Below are 20,071 nucleotides of genomic sequence, written 5' to 3'. Positions count from 1 at the left end.
ATCTATAAATTTCCTTAGGTAGAATTGCCATTTTTACTATGTTGATCCTCCCAATCCAAGAGCAAGGGAGGTCCATCCATTTCTTGGTATCCTCTTCAATTTCTTTCTTCAATGCCTTAAAGTTCTTGTCAAATAGATCTTTCACTTCCTTGCTTAGATTTACCCCAAGATATTTTATGCTGTTTGTGGCTATCGTGAATGGTGAAGCTTCTTTGATTTCCCTTTCTGCTTCCATATCCTTTGTGTATAAGAGGGCGACTGATTTTTTGGAGTTGATCTTGTATCCTGCCACAATACTAAAGCTGTTTATCAGCTGTATAAGTTCTTTGGTGGAGTTTTGGGGGTCGCTTATGTACACTATCATATCATCTGCAAATAACGAAAGTTTAACTTCTTCCTTTCCAATTCGAATCCCCTTGATCCCATTATGTTGTCTAATTGCTATTGCTAGAACTTCAAGCACTATATTGAAGAGGTATGGCGAGAGTGGACAGCCTTGTCGTGTTCCTGAGTTAAGTGGGATGGCTTTGAGTTTCTCTCCGTTTAATTTGATGTTAGCTGTCGGCTTGCTGTATATAGCTTTTATTATATTTAGGTATGACCCTTGTATCCCTAATCTTTCCAAGACTTTTAACATAAATGGATGTTGAATTTTGTCAAATGCTTTTTCAGCATCTAATGAAATGATCATATGGTTTTTTCTTTCAGTTTATTTATATGCTGGATTACATTGATTGATTTTCGTATGTTGAACCAGCCCTGCATCTCAGGAATGAAGCCTACTTGATCATAATGGATAATTTTTCAGATGTGTTCTTGGATTCGATTTGCCAGTATTTTGTTGAGGATTTTTGCGTCGATATTCATGAGTGAGATTGGCCTGTAGTTCTCTTTCCTGGTTGAGTCTTTGAGTGGTTTTGGTATCAGAGTTATTGTGGCTTCATAAAAGGAATTTGGTAATGACCCTTCTGTTTCTATATTGTGGAATACATTAAGGAGTATAGGTATTAGGTCTTCTTTTAAGTTCTGGTAGAATTCTGCATTGAAACCATCTGGTCCTGGGCTTTTTTTGGTAGGGAGGTTTTTGACAACAGCTTCTAATTCTTCGCGACTGACAGGTCTGTTTAGATTGTTCACCTGGTCCTGGTTTAGTTTTGGTAAATGGTATTTATCTAAAATAGTGTCCATTTCTTTTACATTTTCCAGTTTTGTGGCATACAGGCTTTTGTAGTAAGATCTAATGACTCTCTGAATTTCCTCTGTGTCTGTGGTTATGTTCCCCTTTTCATTTCTGATCTTATTAATTTGCGTGTTCTCTCTCTGTCGTTTGATTAGTTTGGATAGGGGTTTATCAATCTTGTTGATTTTCTCCAGGAACCAGCTTTTTGTTTCATTGATTCTTTGGATTGTTTTCTGTGTTTCTATTTTGTTGATTTCAGCCCTCAGTTTGATTATTTCCAGTCTTCTACTCCTCCTAGGTGAGTCTGCTTCTTTTTTTTCTACTGCTTTCAAGTGGGCTGTTAAGTCTCCAATATGTGCTTTCTCTGTTTTCTTTAGGTGGGCACTTAGTGCTATGAACTTTCCTCTCAGGACTGCTTTCATAGTGTCCCATAAGTTCGAGTATGTTGTTTCTTTATTTTCATTGAATTCAAGGAAGACTTTAATTTCTTTCTTTATTTCTTCCTTAATCCAGGTATGGTTCAGTAGTTGACTGTTCAGTTTCCATGAGTTTGTCGGCTTTCTGGGGGTAGCATTGTTGTTGAATTCTAACTTTAATCCATGGTGATCTGATAAGACGCAGGTGGTTACTAATATTTTTTTGTAACTGTGTAAGTTAGCTTTGTTACCGAGTATGTGGTCAATTTTCGAGAAGGTTCCATGAGCTGCAGAGAAGAAGGTATATTCTTTCCTCTTTGGGTGGAATAATCTATAGATGTCTGTTAAGTCCATTTGCTTCATTACCTCCATTAATTCTCTAATTTCTATGTTAGGTTTCTGTCTGTTTGACCTGTCCATTGGTGAGAGACGAGTGTTGAAGTCTCCTACTATTAGTGTGTGCGGTTTGATGGCTGCCTTGAGTTTTAGTAATGTTTCTTTTACGTACGTGGGGTGCTTTTATATTAGGGGCATAGATATTCATGATTGAGACTTCTTCCTGATGAATTGTTCCTGTTATGACTATAAAATGTCCCTCTCCATCTCTTCTGATTGATTTAAGTTTGAAGTCAACTTTGTTAGAAATTACTATGGCCACACCTGCTTGTTTCTTAGGTCCATTTGCTTGATAAGCCTTTTCCCAGCCCTTTACTCTGAGTAGGTGCCTGTCTTTGAGGTTGAGGTGTGTTTCTTGTAGACAGCAGAATGTTGGATCCTGTTTTCTTATCCAATCTCTTAGCCTGTTCCTTTTTATAGGTGAGTTGAGCCCATTGATATTAAGTGATATTAATGACCAGTGGTTGTTAACTCCGGTCACTTTTTTAGTAGTAGGGTTTGTGTGTTTTCCTTCTTTGATTTGCGCTGGTGAAGGGTCTCTAGATGTCTGAGTTATTGTGGTCAGTGTTGGACTCCTTCGTTAGTGATTTTCCTTCTGTTATTTTCTGTAAGGCTCGATTTGTGGCTACGTAGTGTTTAAATTTGTTTTTATCCTGGAAAATTTTGTTTTCTCCATTTATAGTGAACGAAAGTTTGGCTGGATATAGTAGTGTGGGCTTGCATCCGTGGTCTCTTAGTTTTTGGAGTACATCTATCCAGGACCTTCTGGCTTTCATGGTTTCCATAGAGAAGTCAGGTGTGAGTCTGATAGGTTTACCTTTATAAGTAACTTGTCCTTTTTCCTTTGCGTCTCTTAACATTCTTTCTTTATTCTGTATATTTTGTGTTTTGATTATTATATGGCGAGGGGATGTTTTCTTTTGATCCAGCCTATTTGGTGTTCTGTATGCTTCTTGAACCTTCATAGGTACATCTGTCTTCAGGTTGGGAAAGTTTTCTTCTATAATTTTATTAAGTACATTTTCTGTACCTTTGATCTGCAGTTCTTCTCCTTCTTCTACTCCAATTATTCTTAGGTTTGGTCTTTTTATTGTGTCCCATATTTCCTGAATGTTTTGTGATGAGAGTTTGTTGGACTTGCTGTTTTCTTTGATCAGAGCGTTTATTTTCTCTATGTTATCCTCAGAATCTGAGATTCTTTCTTCTATCTCTTGTATTCTGCTGGTTATGCTTGATTCTGTAGTCTCTATTCGTTTACCTAGATTTTCCATGTCCAGCCGGCCCTCTGTTTGTGTTTTCTTCTTTGCCTCCATTTTAGTTTTCAAGTCATGAACTGTTTCCATTATCTGCTTGATTGTTTTTCCTTGGTTTCCAAGGTTATCATTCACTGATTTACTCAATTCCTCGAACTTTCTGTTATACTTCTCATCCATTTCTATAAGGGCGTTTTTTATATGCTGTTTAAGGGTGTCAATCACTTTCATGAAGTCAGTTTTTTCTACTTCTTCTTGATTAAGGTGTTCCTGTCCTCCTGTTGTGAGGTCACTGGCTTCTGGTGGTTTCGTGTTGTTTTTCAGATTGTTGGGAGAATTCCTGCATTGGCGTCTGCCCATCTCTTCCTCCCAATACTCCCCTTTGGATCTTCTTTTACAGGATCAGGTCTTCTTGCCCACTGATGTACCTTCCCAGTGATGTCACTCCCCAGAGATGTTTCTCCACAATGATGTTTCACTTGGGGCCCAGATCGAAACTCGGCGCTGCTTGGTTAGCTCGCGAACAAAGGGCCCACCCTGCTCGCTGAGGGCAGGCTATGGGAACAAAGGAGCTACTGGCCACCCCTTTGTCCTCCCGGTTTGGGTTCGGTCCCAGCGCCCTAGCAGGCTGAGCAGGGAGGCGCTATGCCGCTGAGGAAGGGAGGGAGGGAGGGAGACGGGGTAGGGGGATCTGGATGTATCTGAATGGGATAGGAAGAGACTAGGTATGGGCAGTATAGCCCCTGTAGGATGGCCAGGAAGTTTGGGCGGGATGAGGTATGTTCCCAGCTGCCGCAGCACTCACTCACCACAACGATGTTTCACTTGTTGCCCAGATCGAAACTCCGCGCTGCTTGGTTAGCTTGCAAACAAAGGGCCCACCCTGCTCGCTGTGGGTAGGCTATGGGAACAAAGGAGCTACCGGCCACCCCTTTGTCCTCCAGGTTCGGGTTCGGTCCCATTGCCCTAGCAGGCTGAGCATGGAGGCGCTATGCTGCCAGAGAAGGGAGGGAAGGAGGGAGACAGGGGGTGGGGGGGTTCTGGATGTAAGCTGAATGGGATAGGAAGAGAGAGGAGGTATGGGCAGTATAGCCCCTGTAGGATGGCCAGGAAGTGTGGGCGGGCTGAGGTATGTTCCCAGCTGCCGCAGCACTCACTCACCACAATGATGTTTCACTTGTTGCCCAGATCGAAACTCCGCGCTGCTTGGTTAGCTTGCGAACAAAGGGCTTCTGACAACTTTTCCACCTTTAAGAAAGAGTTAATGTTTTCTTCCAGAGCTTTCTAAGGCCAGTAGAGATTGTTAATAGTCATAGTGCGAAGCTACTTACATTCATTCTTCCTCTGCTGGTGAATGAGCATCCTTTCTTCTCAATGTAGTTATTAATATGTGTTGTACCACTGTGAGAAAGCATCTCTGCTTTGTCATGGATTGTAACTTTTCAAGAAATGAATGCATGTAACTAGCTTTAAGACCAACTGAATCCATGTAATTTTTCTAGCCCTTGAAAACCATGAGGTGAACCCTTCATTATTGTCATTGAACATTGAATAAGGGATATGGATTTGCAACATCTTAAAATTTATAATTACACCATGAACGAGAAATCAGAGTTTTACTACAAAATAAAATGGAGTATCAGTTAGATTTGGCTATTGGAGTTGAATGGAGGTTGTTGTGGTAATTCCTATTGACTTTCATCTTGGATATAAGACACCATAGATAACTTTGAGAGCTAGCTTCATTTTCTGCCTTAATCCTTTTATGGAAAGCTATGGATTTATTAGTAGAGGCAGGTTTTTTTTAAAAATATTTATTTATTTATTATGTATACAATATTCTGTCTGCGTGTATTCCTATAGGCCAGAAGAGGGCACCAGACCTCATTACAGATGGTTGTGAGCCACCATGTGGTTGCTGGGAATTGAACTCAGGACCTTTGGAAGAGCAGGCAATGTTCTTAACCGCTGAGCCATCTCTCCGGCCCCCTAGAGGCAGGTTTTGTTGCTTAAAAAGTTTCACTTCATTGAATCACCTCAGAAATTGCATTTATAATTGTCTGTCAAATCACTTTTGTATATATTTTTCTTCCCTGGAAATGAATTGTCCATAAGCAGAGTTAAGTGAAATGATGCCTTCTCTAATGAAAGCTCAAAAATACTCTAGGTGTTCAATGATTATTCACTCATAAAAGGAAACCAATATTGATTCAGCCACTACTCCTACTGTGAAGTTCCTTTTTAGTATCTTTTTAGTGGAAATTAAGCTTAGGATGACTGTTTTTGTGCTCCTACCTCTAACGTGGAAACTATCTTCTGTTGATAACTGCAGACAAAGGAAAAATTAGTTTCTTCAACAGAGTCTCACTGGGTATACAAACACACTAAGGACAGATCTCATGCCCAGCTGTCGATGGTCAACACAATTGAACTCAATGGTACTTTTAGAATCGTTTTCCCCCCTCCTTACAAGTCATACATATACATTATGCTTTCTGATTTTTGTGTCTGTGGGATTTCTGTGTATATGAATGTGTGTGTGTGTGTGTGTGTGTGTGTGTGTGTATGTTTTTCCTGTGCTCATTCCTTCACTTTTTTCTCTGTTCATTTGTTTGTTTTCTCCTATGTGCGTTTGTTTGTTTTCATTTTATTTTTGTTTTTGTTGATTTGCTTTTACTTTGAAGTGACTACTGTTCGCTTCTCAACCGAAAGGTGACTGACCTACAGTGTAAACAGCAAATCTTTTAACTCATTCCTGTTGCAGCATGCTGTGATTAAAGAGAAGTCACCCCCAATAGGCTCAGGTCTCCAGTTGGTGGCGCTGTTTGGGGAAGGTTATAGACCCTTAATGAGGTGGAACCTTGTTGGAGGTGGTTTGTCTCAGGAGTAGGCTTTGAGGACTTATAGATTCACTCTACTGCCTCCTCTTCTGCTCTGCTCTCTGCTTCCTCTATGCAAATGAAGCATTGTCTTTTTTCCTTCTGTTCTTGTTGCCATGCCTCCCCTGCCGTTACAGATTTTATCCCTCTGCAACTTCTGGAACTGTAATCCAAAATGAATCCTTTCTTTTTTGAGTTGCTTTTGCTCATAGTTTTTTATTACTGTAACAGAAAGGTACTTAATACAGTCCAGTTTCTTCCAATAATGAAAAAGATTTGATTTGCCTTACTATGATAAGGAGGGGCAAGAAGGGGCCCAAGGTAAGAAGTGTAAGGCATCATCAAGTAGAGGATAGGAAAACTAGGAGAGGAAGAAAACACATAATTTTTGTTGTTGTTGTTGTTGTTTGTTTTGGTTTTTGAAGACAGGGCTTTTCTGTGTAACCGTGGCTGGCCTTGAACTCAGAAATTTGCCTGCTTCTGCCCCCTGAGTACTGGGATCAAAGGCAGGCACCGCTGCCACTTGTCAGCACACAATCTTTTGAAGTGCAATTTCTGTTCTCAGCTGCGGCCATTTTAAGTTTTCTGGTTTTTATTCTTCATGTCATCTGTAAATCCACCAATGTTTGACTGACACTGAATTGTGTTAGTTGATAGCAAAAGAGCTCTTGAGATTGTTATGTATCATTCTGTGTTCATTTTTTTTGTAAATGGGAAAATGTAGTGATCATGATAACTATGTGGCAGATAGTATATATTCTTAAGTTTGTCTTGGTCTTATTGGAGTAAGCATTCATGCAATCTATTTATAGGACATTGTGACACTGTGACACACAGTTCTTTGGATGATTTTATGGTAGAGAACTGGAGGCTGCACAGAAAAGGTGGTGATGGATTTGAGAATTCTGAATGATTTGGCCAGTACCATTATTAGTTTTGTGATGGACTACAATTTTGGCATTGTATAGGCAATCAATATCACAAGTAAAAGAAACAGGGAGGCATTTGGTTCAGTCAGGCATATGAGGTCGTGGCTGGTGTATATGGAGAAGGGATAAGATTATAGGGTTAACACAGATTGGTACCTACCCCACTTGTCCTTAGAGGCTACATCCAGGCAAACACTAGGCCAAGCTCAGAGCATCCTGCTGAAGAGAGGGAGGAAGGATTGTAGAAGCCAGAGGAATCTAGGACATCACAAGGAAACCTACAAAATCAACTAACCTGGCTCATAGGGGCTGACAGACTCTGAATCAACAGTCAGGGAGCCTGCATGAAGTCGACCTTGGCACTTTACATAAATGTAATAATTGTGTAACTTGGTCTACTTGCAGGACTCCTAACAGTGGGGCCAGCGGCTGTCCCTAACAGTTTGCCTGGCTTTTTGGACCCTTTTGCTCATACTGGGTTTTCTGCCCAGTCTGAATACAATGTGAGGTGCTTAATCTTACTGCAATTTGATGTGCCATGTTTTGTTAATACTCATGGGAAGCCTGCCCCTTTCTGAATAGAAAAGGAGGAAGAGTGGATTGAAGGGGAATACAGAGGGGTGGTTGGGAAGAGAATGGGAGGAGAGAAGGTGATCAGGATGTAAAATAAAACAAATTTAATTGACAAAAAGTTTATAAAGTTGATGTGGTATTATGATTTTGTACTTAGTTCTGGAAGTATTAATAAGTCATCAGACAGCTTTAAGCCTGAGAAAGATAATACTGTGGTTTCTCAACCAGATCACGGTGCTATTAATGTTGAGGTTGTATTGAAAATGGAAGAAGCTGGAGATAGGAAAACCTTCGGTGAGACTCATGCAATAAGACAGACTAATGGGTAGTGAATACCTGAAGTAAGACAACAGAGGGAGGTTGGACAGAACAGAAGAGGTCTGACAAACTAATTACAGTTGACACTTGAAATATTTGGGAAGTTCAAGATTTTTTTAGCAAAGATAACTATAATAGTACCATTGGTTTTGCTGTTTTTTTTTTGTTTGTTTTGTTTTGTTTTGTTTGGTTGTTTCTTTTTGAGATGAGGAAAGAAAGAAGACTTGGTTGGGACTAAATGACTAATAATAGTTTTTGTCCTTTGGTTATATAGAACTGAAGTTCATCTTTACTGTTTGATGATGGGAGATGTCCAATAAGCTGATAGGTGTCTAATAAACTGATGACACATGGTCCGCATTTTCATATCTGAGTTTTGAGGATCCCACATTGTAATACCAATTGATGAGTCATCAGTAGAGGAGTGATAAATGACTTAATCTGTGGGGACAGATGAGGTCACATGGGAAAATAAAAGTTGAAGATAAGTTTGTTATGGATTCATAGGTCTGCCTTGTTACCTTGGACTCACATAGAATAACTAATGACTGCAAACATAGGAAAATCTCTCACTAAATCTAATGACTGGAAAAATCACCTGGTTATTGCTTTCTACAAGATTTACCCGATAGTTAAAGGACCCCCCTGTAACATAACAGGACTCATTTAGTAACATTATAACATGTCATACATGATAAATGCCTACAATTTTTGTTACTTAAAAAGCTACAATGAAGGAAGGGTGTGGTCATCTTTTCTAGTATTAGAATTATATCTTCAGATTCTGTCATAGAAGCCCAATCGAATTGTCTAAGATTGTAGGGGATAATGGAAGGACCACAGCTTTCTTGCTAAACAAAACTTTTGTAAGGATTAGTCAAATATATTTTCTATGTCCTAGAATTATGGCCTATTGTTTGTTCACAAGATGATAGTGGTGTGTCATGACTGTAGTAGTCTAACAGAATGAAGTGGAACTGACTGTATTTTGATGAGCTTGAAAACTGCCTGCTGCACTAAGGAAGCAGGTTTGATCCATTGTTTAATTTAAATGGCATATTGTACTCATTTCTAAATGGTAAAACCAATACTAGTAGATATGACAAGAATTATTTTCCTTTTCTACATATTCTTTCAGAATTTGAGAGATCCAGTGAGATTTCAAGTCCTAGAAATGAACAGTCCCTCCAGTTCTGGCATTGGAATAGACAAAAGTGTTGAGGTTATTATACTGTTTTTATTAAGCAAAGTGAAACAAAAATAGACTATACCATCTGGAGATTTTAAAATGATGCCATTGCTTTTACTTATAAGTCACTCTAGGATTTACTTATGCTTGTAATTTTAAACTTGAGAAACCCATAGGTTATAGTAGGTAATATTTAGGAAGCAGGGGTTAGGCATTGGGTTTGTTATGCCCTGGGCTCATGTTCCAACTTTACTATTTCTTAGCTGAGTAAATTAGACAAGATACATAAAGCTTAAATGAAAAATTGATTATAAAATGCCAAGTTCAGTGCAGATTGTTTTCCTGTCCCTTAATGTGAATTCAGCTAATATTTCTCAAAATGTGTTCTGTTAAACCTCTTTCCTTCAAGATCCCCATTCAGAAATGTGCTCATTGGTCAGCTGAAGTTGTGAAAATGCCATATAGTACCGTATTCTCTGTTGAAAAGCTCCAGCAGTCATTGTAATAGTTAATGGGTTTGAGAAGTCATGACACTAGAAAACCATTTCTTCTTAACTCTTTGAAGCCTGAAGCCTAATGTTTCCCATTTTTTATTTTACCATTATGCTTTCTCCCCTTGGGACAACTATTAACCATCAATCCATGTTTTCATTTTGGAGAACGAGAATTTAGGCTCAGAGGCAAAGTCCATCACAGTATGCAGGTGTCTTTATTGAACCACAGCTACCATTAGGACTAGTTAATGCTTTCTAGTCTAAAAATTGCAAGTTTGTGTACTGGTATGAACAGGATTAACATTTTGGAGAACCGAGTTTGAATTGGTTCTGTCATTCGGAACTGGGCTGCCTAGACTAGTACCAAGTCTCATTGGGCTCACCTATAACATGACACACTTTGTGTCTTTCTCATGAAAATGCTGGAAATCAAAGAGAAAATACTTCTGAGAACAAACTTGGAAAGATAAAATGCTGGCAATGGAAAATGCTATTAGTCTTGCCCTAGGAAAAGGAATTGTAAGATATTGGGACATAGAGAAGTATTATTAAAGTTTAGCTGGGTCGGTTCTCTTTTTCACTGAGTAGTTTTTGTTTTTTTTTTACCTTATTGCCTATCTTTTTGATGCATTTTCAACTGTGGGTTTCATAAGTAAAATGATTCCCAGATGAATGTGCTTGCATGTCAGTAGCTCTGTCTTTTGTCAGTGTTTGGTGACTTGCTTAAATAAGCTATTTCACAATATTGTATATAATATATATAGCATCTTGTATCTGTCCCTGCTGCTGAATAGTCAGTAAAGAATTATAATTATGATGCCAAATAGAAAAGAAAGCAGGCTTATTATAGACTCTAACGTATTTAATGCTCTTCCTCTCTACTTGTTCTATATTTTCTGTTTGATAAAATTAAGGAAAGTAATATAAACACTATGGAAAATCTAAGAAATTTAGAATCAATGTGTCAATAGCATGTCATTTATTGATTTGTGCTAATTGATACAATTGTTGACGTCATTTCCTTATTGTATCTGGAAAAACTTAGATGGCATTTGGAGTAGCTTATATAAAACTATAGAAAACTTAAAGCCATATTTTGTAAAGTTTTAAGATCAACATTTTACATAGTATAATAAGTGGGGATCATCTTAAAATGAAAGAAAAATGCCTCATTAGAAACTTTTTTGTCTATTTTTTGCTAAAGACTTTAAGACACTTAATTATCATGGGACATTAGAGGCTTTAGATTCTAGTTTTATGTTTCCTGCTTTCTATTGTAGCTATTTATTTTATGATTTCCCAGAGACTCTAGTTTCAAGGAAGTCTTTTTCATCACTGGGAACTGTTCCTGACAGCAGAAATGTACTTCATTTTCCATGCTAAAATCATAAAATGCTTCCTCCTCAACTTGTTGTCGAGAGGCAGTGATGACACAAAACTGGCGGGCAGCATGCCATGCCATCTCCCCCTTGCTTTTCTCACAGTCTCACTCTGTCTTTCAATCATGCTTCCACGGTTTAAAAATCAAAGCTAGTAACCTAGTTTTCTTTTCCCCTGTAGAATCAGTTTTAAACATAATAGAAAACATTTTATAAATTAGATTTAAATGTCACAGTTCTAAAGCAATACCTTTAAAGGTAGAACAAAATATTCTGTGGCTTTAATTTCTGTCATATCTATTGTAGTTTATTCCACGGATTATTCTGGAAAATCATATTGATTTTTTTCTATTTCTCTTGATATTGATACCTAGTATCTTTATTTAAGGGATGCCATAAAGCATATTGAAAGCCATAAAGTTATCAGAATGAGTTTATTTAGAATCTTCTAGTTTCATAGTGAGTTTGCTAATAGTTGTCTTGCCATCTTTTGTCAGAAAGACCACAGTAATGAAAACCATGTTTCACCTTTTACATACATAATTGGATGAGATCACCAGATGCTGATGTTAGGAACAAATCAACAGGAAAAGTAGAAAATGGGAGTTGCATGGAAAAATACTAGGACCAATTAGCTCTGTCAAAAACCATATGACCAAGTGCAGGGGAGAAAAGTAGGTTTTGACCAGGAACTGACCTCAAGGCACTTAATAATGGAAACACCAGAATGTCCTTCTTACGGTTTTCTTAAGCTTTTCAAAATTAGGTGAAAATACCTTGGAACTTGATATATTATGGTCAGTATTCAAAAAACTTAGATGACTTCTGTTTTTCCTGCATTTTATGTTGATAGTTTTCAAGTGTACACAAAACCTGAAAAAAAAAAGACACCATTCAGTGAACAGCCATGATTTAACTGCCTAGGTCCTATTGTTGTCATTTGGATGTAGCTGCTGTGTATCATGTACTCATTCTGTGGATCCATGAATCTTTCCGCCTTACTGGTTTGTACACCTCAGTAATTTCTGTCACTCAGGCTTTTAGCATAAACTTTATTAGTGAGCACTTAATATTTGCTTTTTTCAAAGACAAATATATATTGTGAAATGTACAGATTTTAAGAATATCATTTAAATATGTTGTTAAAATTGCATATACTTATATAATTAAGGACTTACCACTTTCACTCTGAGGCAACCACTCTTATGATATTTTTTAGTCATTGATTAGTTTGTTCTTGAATGTCACATTAATAGAATTATACAATGTATACTCTTTGTGGCTAAGGCTTTCATTCAGAATAAAAATTTTGAGATTGATCTATGTTGTTGTTTGTGGCAGTATTTTATTCTTTTACATTACTAAAAAGTATATAATCCTGTGGGTATAGTATAGCTTGTTTACACATTTTCATGTTAATGATATTATCGCTTTGGGCCATTTAATGTGATGAAAAATTTTTCTTTTTGGAAAACACCTTTTTTTTCTTCTGTGATCACTTAGAAATATAATTGCTGGTCATTGCGTAATTGTAGTGTTTTTCTTTTGTTTGTTTTTTTAGGAAGCTACCATGTATTATTGAAAGTTTATTAACTTTTGCACACCATTCCATCAGTGCTTAGTGTGGTGACTCTTTACTATTCTGATGGATCCATACTAGAACTCATCCTGGTGATTTGAGACTGAGTTTCCCTATTATCACTGAAGAAAAACTCTTATATCAGAGAAAGTTGCCTTTGAGATCAGAGAATAGCCATTTGCTTATATTTACTATCTTCTCTTATGTCAGCAAACCATGCTTTGTGCTTTGGAACACTTGGGACTCATATATTGGAAAATGATATGAGTTTAAAGGTCAAGGATAGTGTAGGTTATAAGTGACTTGATTTTTATGTTCTTTGTATTTCATTGTTACAGACGAAGCTACTATGGAGGAAACTGGGCCAGTTTCAGCTTTTCAGGACTGTTGTCCTGGCTAAAGGAATACCAGGTAAAGTTCTTAGCTGATATTGCAAGTCACTAGGTGGTGTCTCCTGTCATATGGTGTCCATACATTGAGGAGATGGTTTTCTCTGTCATATGAGATAGATAGCTTGACAAAAATACACACAATTACATATTTAGCTAATGTTTTATATATTTAAGGGAACATTTTTCTGAGAAGCATTCACAGACATTTTACGAGACATGGTAAATTCTCACCTATATTGGTTGGTCTTTGTATTACTATATAAAATCTAAAGCAATGTCATTCACTTATTTGAAGAAAAAAACTTAATTTGGAATCTTTTCTGGCTTGTGTGTTTACTTCTGTCACATGACAGAAGCACTTAAAGGAAAAAGAAAGAGAAAAAAAATTGAGGTTCAGAAAGTTTTTTCTGTGGTAGCTTCATGTTACTACAACTGTTGAGTACCCATCATCATAAAGAAGAATTTCAGAGGTAACTGGTAGTGTGGTGTGGAGATTTAGTCATGCTATGTAGGTTAACATTTTTTGTAAGACACATTTAATATAGATGGGTATATGTGGCTTGAGATGTAACTTATACCAAGTATATCTTACATGAAATCAGACCCTGCTGTCTCTCAAATTAGCTGAGACGGTTAGGAATAGAGTACGATAATATTCCAGGAATCTATTCAGTTAGCTAAAAAATATTTCATACTTAAAACATTCCATTACTTTATTACACATGGTACTTACTTTCATTTATTTAATGGACTGTTGTAGCAGCATTAACTCTGCTCATTATAAAAACATGGGTGATAAAACTGCGGTGATATTATAGTTTAAATACCACTGCACAAAATTGAGTGTGGCCCACTGGACAACATACAGAGAGTGAGAGATTTTGAAATGCTCAGCCCTAAAAGGAATGTTTATACCATATCATAGCCCATCCCTCAAAACTCAGGGATCTGTCTATGCAGAAGATGGAACAGAAGACTTTTAAGAGCCAGAGGAGGTAGATGACTTCAAGGAAACAGCATTTTCCAAGCACAACATGGCCTCATAGACACATGTATACCAAAGCTAGCTCTTAATAGATTTTATGTAATAGTTTTCCTCTGCCTCCTTTGAAGTTGGCACACTGAGTCAATTCAGTTACTCTAAAGCATTGAATTTTGTTGTGGTAAAAATAAAAATATGATTTTAAGGCAAGATACTTTTTTTTGGAAATTTTAAGTTCAGATCTTTCAACTTAGTTAAAACTCCTTTTCTGTGTTTTGTTTAGGAAAACAGTGATGTTGTGACTGAAAATTCCAGCTGGCAAGCACAGATTCTTGAGAATGAGGAAGCTATCCTTCTTAGCAGCAAGGACAAAACAATTCAACATGTAGAAGTATTTTGTTATGCCAGGTATGAAAATTATTTATGTAGCAATTTGTAAGATTATAGCCTTTCCCCCTTTTTATACTTCTTCAGGAAAATTGAGTACCAAGGAGATTGCTATAGTAAAATCGATACACTGGCTTACCCTCTTTTTTAGCTGTGACTTTCAGTGTTCTCTATTTTTAATAATAATAATAATAATTCTAATAATAATAATAACTCCTAACAATGCCATACATTTCATTTTATCTTTGTAAAAATCCTATGTTACAGTAGGACTGTGCTGGTAAGTTTGTCAACTTCACACAAGCAATGGTCATCTGGGGAAGGATAATGTCAATGAGAAAATGGCACTAGATTTGTAGGCCAGTCTGTAGGGGCATATTGGTAATTGATTGATATAGGAGGACCCACCTCACTGTGAAGAATACCACTCTTTGTCATTTGGTCCTGGGTAGTGTATGAAAGCAGGGTGACAGCTCAAGACATGTCTCAGAGTACTTGCTACTCTTGCAGAAGACCCAGGTTGTATTCCTAGCAACCACATGGCGGCATGCTACGACCCATAACTCCAGGACTAGGAGCTCAGATGCCTTCTTCTTACCTCCTTGGACACCAGGCACACATGTGGTGTACACGCATACATGTAGGCAAAATACTCAAACACATAAAAAAAAAAGTTTTTAAGGAAAAGCAAAGATTGTAGACAAAAGGCATTCTTTATACACTACTATATACGTGTGATCTAGCCACTATGGAAGTCAGTATGGATACTTTTCAAATAAACTAGCAATAAATTTTTCATTGTAAATTTAGGTTTGTTTTCTTGATGTACAAAATTGTTTGAGTTTGTTGTGTGTACTAGTCACTAACCCTCTGTCAGAAATAGAGCTGGCAAAGGCTGTCTTCTCTTCTGTGGACCGATTCTTCATTTGATTGACAGTTTCCTCTGATGTACACAATCTTTTTAGCTTTGTACATTCCCATTACCCTTCTGAGGGTCTGCTGTCTCTTACCCTATTGGCGTATGAGGTGGAACAGTTGGAATAGCCCTTTTATTTTTATTTGTTTTGAATGTTTGGTACTGGATCTTTTTATGTTGCTTAGGCTAGGCTAGCCTCTAGCTCCTGTCTTTGCTCATGTCTCATCCTCCCAGAGTGATGAGCTTACAGCTGTGTACCCTTCCCTGTGTTTATGCAATGCTGGCGATCAAACTCACTGCTTTGTTCAAGCTATGCATTCTACCAATTGAGCAACATCCCCATTCCTGTTTTTTCATTTTTAGAGTGAATTTCACTGATGGCTGATTTTGTATATCATTTCCTGTACTTATTTGTCATTCATATGTCTTTTGGGTGAACTGTCTGGTGATTGATGTCTTTTACAAGTTTTTAAATAGAATTCCTTTTTTTTCTTTTTGGTTGCAGAATTCTTTTTCAAGTATTTGTTCTTTGTTAACTGTTTAGTTTAAAAATACTTTCCCCTGAATTGTAACTTGTGTTCTCATTCTTTCTAAACAGGATATTTTGTAGAGCAGGTTTTGCAAATTTTAACAAGCTGCCATGTATTCATTTTTCTCTCTGTATATTCTGTTTTTGGCATTGAGTCTGAGATCTCTTTACTTGGATGTACTTCCAGAAGCTTTCATTTCATTGAAAAGTGTTTCCTATAGATAAATATTGTACATTTTAGTTCATGACCCACTTTGAATATTTTTTGGTATGTGGTATGAGGATTAGGTATATATTCTCTCCCCACTCCCCAACCTCAAAACATCATTTGCTTCAACATCAGACTCTAGGGATTATGAAGATTATTTTGTCAGAGTTTTATCCTGAGTTCTGCCTCTTTGAACCTATTAATGCTTTTGCTGTTCAAAGGTTGTTTTACCTTTAAGTTATCTTCTGCAGTTAAACAACTGATTATTGAAAGGGAAAAAAAAAGTACCTGCAGTTGTTGGTAATTATTTTAGTAGCCATTGCTATAGCTCTCCTTAATATATAGTATTACATTTGATTTTTTATTCTGTGCTGAAGCCATGCACATTTGTTAGAAGTGGATAAACTGAAGTTCAGTGAGAGGCAGTTAAGACAGGAAATGATATCGCTGGGCATAGAGAGGAAGTGATAAGGCAGGAGGAGACAGGAACTCAGTCTCTTTTTGGCCTGAGAAGTTGAATAGGTAAGGTGACTGTGGTTTTGCTCCTTTGTCTCTGATTTCTCAGCATTTTCCCCATTGTCTGACTCTGGGCTTTTATTATTAAGACCAATTAGAACTCGTGCAACATACCTTTATTTTTCAATTTTGTTTTTGTTTTTGTGAGAGAGGAACTTGCTATACTGCCCAGCCTTGAGCTTTGAATTCATGCTGCCATACGGTATTCCAGTATCCTTAATTTGTTGTGATTGTAGCCTATATACTCGGGAATATTTCTTAGTTTATATGGGGGAACTAAAGTAACCATTTTTTCTAGCTTTAATTCTTATACAGATTAGGAGAAAGCAGACAGCATTATTTATTTCCACATGGGTCACACAAATGCAAATAGTTCTTAGATGAAAATTTATTGCATGTTAATTTCATACTCATGTTTTTTTCTTTAGTAAGAAAATAATGTTTTAAATTAATTTTGTCTCTGGGTTTGTATGTTTATATAAGTGTATGCTCACATGCATGTGTGTGGAAGTCAGAAACACTTACTGGATTCAGTTCTCTTCTTTATACCATGTGTTTATTACCTTGGGATCAAACTCAAGTTGTCAGAATTGATTGAGCACAAATATCTTTGCTCACTGAGCCTAGGAAGAAGAAATCTTATTGGTCTAAACGTAAGTCAACTACCTATGTTCCTTTTCTCTATTTTTGAATATTAATGACTAATAGTTCCCCAATTTTGATATAAAGTTAAACCAGAAGGAAAATGTGCTTCTTAAATTCAAATGAAGCAACTTTTTAGTGGATTGATATATCAAAAAAGAAGATTTTATTGTGACAGGAATCTGAAATTGCATTTCTTCATTTTAAACGCCACAAACATAAACAGTATACTTCTTGAACAATATTAACTATGGCATTAGTCTGCAAAAAAGAATGAAATAGAAAAATCAATGTAGTATATGCTGCATTTTTCAGTTTAGAGGAAGTTGTTTATTATTGTTTATAATAAGTGTGTTTTAGGCTGTGAAGGCATGCCAGGTAAAAGTTGTTGGAACAAGTAGGCAGATAGGAGTGTATCAGGTAGTTGTCAGAGGATTTGTAGCCTGTTTAGCTTATGCATGTTGGAGTACTAAGAAATGATAATGGTGAACTTCTAGCTTTACATCCAGGGTTTCTAGATTGTTGCCAGCTAGATGGTTGTCATGATTCCAGACAAGTTTATGGAAGAGTTTGAATTGTCTGATTTCTGTAATTTTTTTGAGTAATCATTGAATATTTATTTTAGGAATAAACATCTGAAAAGCAGCACAATATACTATGCAAACATAATATACTATGCAAATCAGAAGTGAATGGCCTTAGAGCAAAGTACATATCAAATAAAAGAACAAAATTTCTACCGCATGCTATATTGAGGAAGAAAATTTGCAAAAGGAGAAATACAGTTAACTGTAGTCATGTTTTTATTTAGGGTGTGAACAACCTTCCTAAATAAAGATACAGAGACTTATTATTTATTATGAATTCTCAGCCTTAGCTTAGGCTTGTTTGACTAGCTCTTTTAACTTAATTTATCCTGTTCCTATTCATCTTTATTTTGCCTTGGGACATTTTATCTTTCTTTCATTTTGTATGTCCCACTTTCCTGCTTCCACCTTGTCTGTCTGTCTGGCCCCTGGCACTTCCCTGTCATCTCCTTTTCTTTCTCTAAAGGCTAAAAACTCTTCCTAATGTTTACTCTCCCTGCCTGGAAGTTCTACCTTGCTATTGGCTATTCAGCTTTTTATTAGACCAATCAAGTGCCTTAGGCAAGTTAAACAGCAACACATCTTTATATCATAAGCAAATGCAACACATCTATTCAGAATTAAATATTTCACAACCTTAAACATATGCAATACATATTTACATGCTTAAATATTCTGCAACATGTACAAGTGTACCACGTCTTTACATAGTTAAATGTGAATCATTTTTACATATTTAAATAATCTGCAGTAGTACCCTGTTTTATAATAATATTTTAAGGTTTGTTACTTTAGATTATGCTGTGGAACACTTGTTTTAATGATGTAAAATGTGTTGTTTTTATTTATGTTATATTTGTTTAACTCTGTGAAGCTGTGATTCCTTGTCTGTCTAAAACATCTGATGGTCTGCTAAAGAGCTGAACAGCCAATAGCAAAGCAGGAGAAAGCATAGGTGGGGCTGGCAGGTAGAGAGGATAAATTGTAGATGAGAGCTGCGGTCAGGCCTGTTTTTCGTCCTGCCTGGCTCCCGCATGGTTAGCTTTACACCCTAAATAACAACACACAAACTGTATTCATATAATCACTGCCTGGCCCATTATATCTAGCCTCTTCTTGGCTAACTCTCATATCTTGCTTAACCCATTTCTAATAATCTGTGTAGCACCACAAGGTGGTGTCTTACCATGAAAGATTCAGCATGTCTAACCTGGTGGCAGGCTCCATGATGTCTGACCTCACTTCCCTTCTTCCCCGCATTCTATTCTGTCTACTCCACCCGCTTATGTTCTGACCTATCAGGCCAAGCAGTTTCTTTATTAATTAAATAATGAAAGCAACAGATAGACATATGACCTTCCCACATCAATAAATAGAATGAGAAATCTGGGAGAAGAAGAAGCAAGAAAGAGAAAAAGGAGAGATGGTTCTAGGGGCCAGCCACCCAGCCAGAAATAGAATAAGGGTGAAATTAAGGTATACTGAAGTAAGAAAAGGAAAAAAAAAACCTAAGGAAAAGGGTAGATAGAGTAATTTAAGTTAAGAAAAGCTGGCTGGCTTTGAACTCGTGATCCTCCTGTCTTTCCCTCCTTCAGCAAATCATGCACACTCATACTACAAGGACGTTTGCTCAGCTGTGTTCATAGCAACATTATTTGTAATAGCCAGAACCTGGAAAGAGTCTAGGTGCCCCTCAACTGAAGAATGGGTAAAGAAAATGTAGTACGTTTACACGATGGAGAACTACTCAGCGGTAAAAAACAATGACATCTTGAAAATTGCATATAAATGAATGGTACTGGAAAAAAAAAACTATCCTGAGTGAGGTAACGCAGACCCAGATAGACAAACATATGTACTCACTCATAAGTAGGTATTAGACATAAAGCAAAGTATAACCAGCCTATAATCCATGATCCCAGAGAAGCTAGTTAATAAAAGAGAACTCTAAGAGAGATATACATGGATACTCCTGGGAAGGGGAAACAAACAAGATTCCCTGAGACAATTGGGAGGGGGAGGGAAGGTTAGAGGGGAGAGAGAGGGAGAAGGGACAGGAGGAGGAGAACATGAGGGAACAGGATGCTAAAGAAGGGGGAAAGACAGAGAGGGAGAGAAAGGAAAGAGATATTTTGATTGAGGGAACCATTAAGTGGCTAGTAAGAATCATGGCACTAGGGAAATTACCAGGAATTCATAAGGATGATCTCAGATAAGACTCTAAGCAACAGTGGAGAGGATGCCTAAATTGACCTTCCTCTAATCAGATTGATGACTACTGTAATTGTCATCATAGAACCTTCATCCAGGAACTGATGGAAGCAGAT

The 20,071-nt window shown here is 37.1% G+C and overlaps 1 protein-coding gene across 1 annotated transcript in view; it reads left to right on the top strand.

The window, feature by feature from the left end:
- LOC121441087 (rab proteins geranylgeranyltransferase component A 1) overlaps nt 1–20,071 on the top strand; it is a 172,142-nt gene that overhangs the window by 37,183 nt on the left and 114,888 nt on the right. The window contains exons 3-4 of the mRNA XM_041642219.1: nt 12,924–12,996; nt 14,243–14,367. Coding sequence (XP_041498153.1) covers nt 12,924–12,996; nt 14,243–14,367 — 198 coding nt within the window. The remainder of the gene's footprint in view (nt 1–12,923; nt 12,997–14,242; nt 14,368–20,071) is intronic.

The sequence above is a fragment of the Microtus oregoni genome, unplaced genomic scaffold, assembly GCF_018167655.1.
Source record: "Microtus oregoni isolate MIOR12 unplaced genomic scaffold, Mior012 000073F_002, whole genome shotgun sequence".
NCBI lineage: Eukaryota > Metazoa > Chordata > Mammalia > Rodentia > Cricetidae > Microtus > Microtus oregoni.
This window is presented reverse-complemented; position numbering and strand designations above follow the sequence as displayed.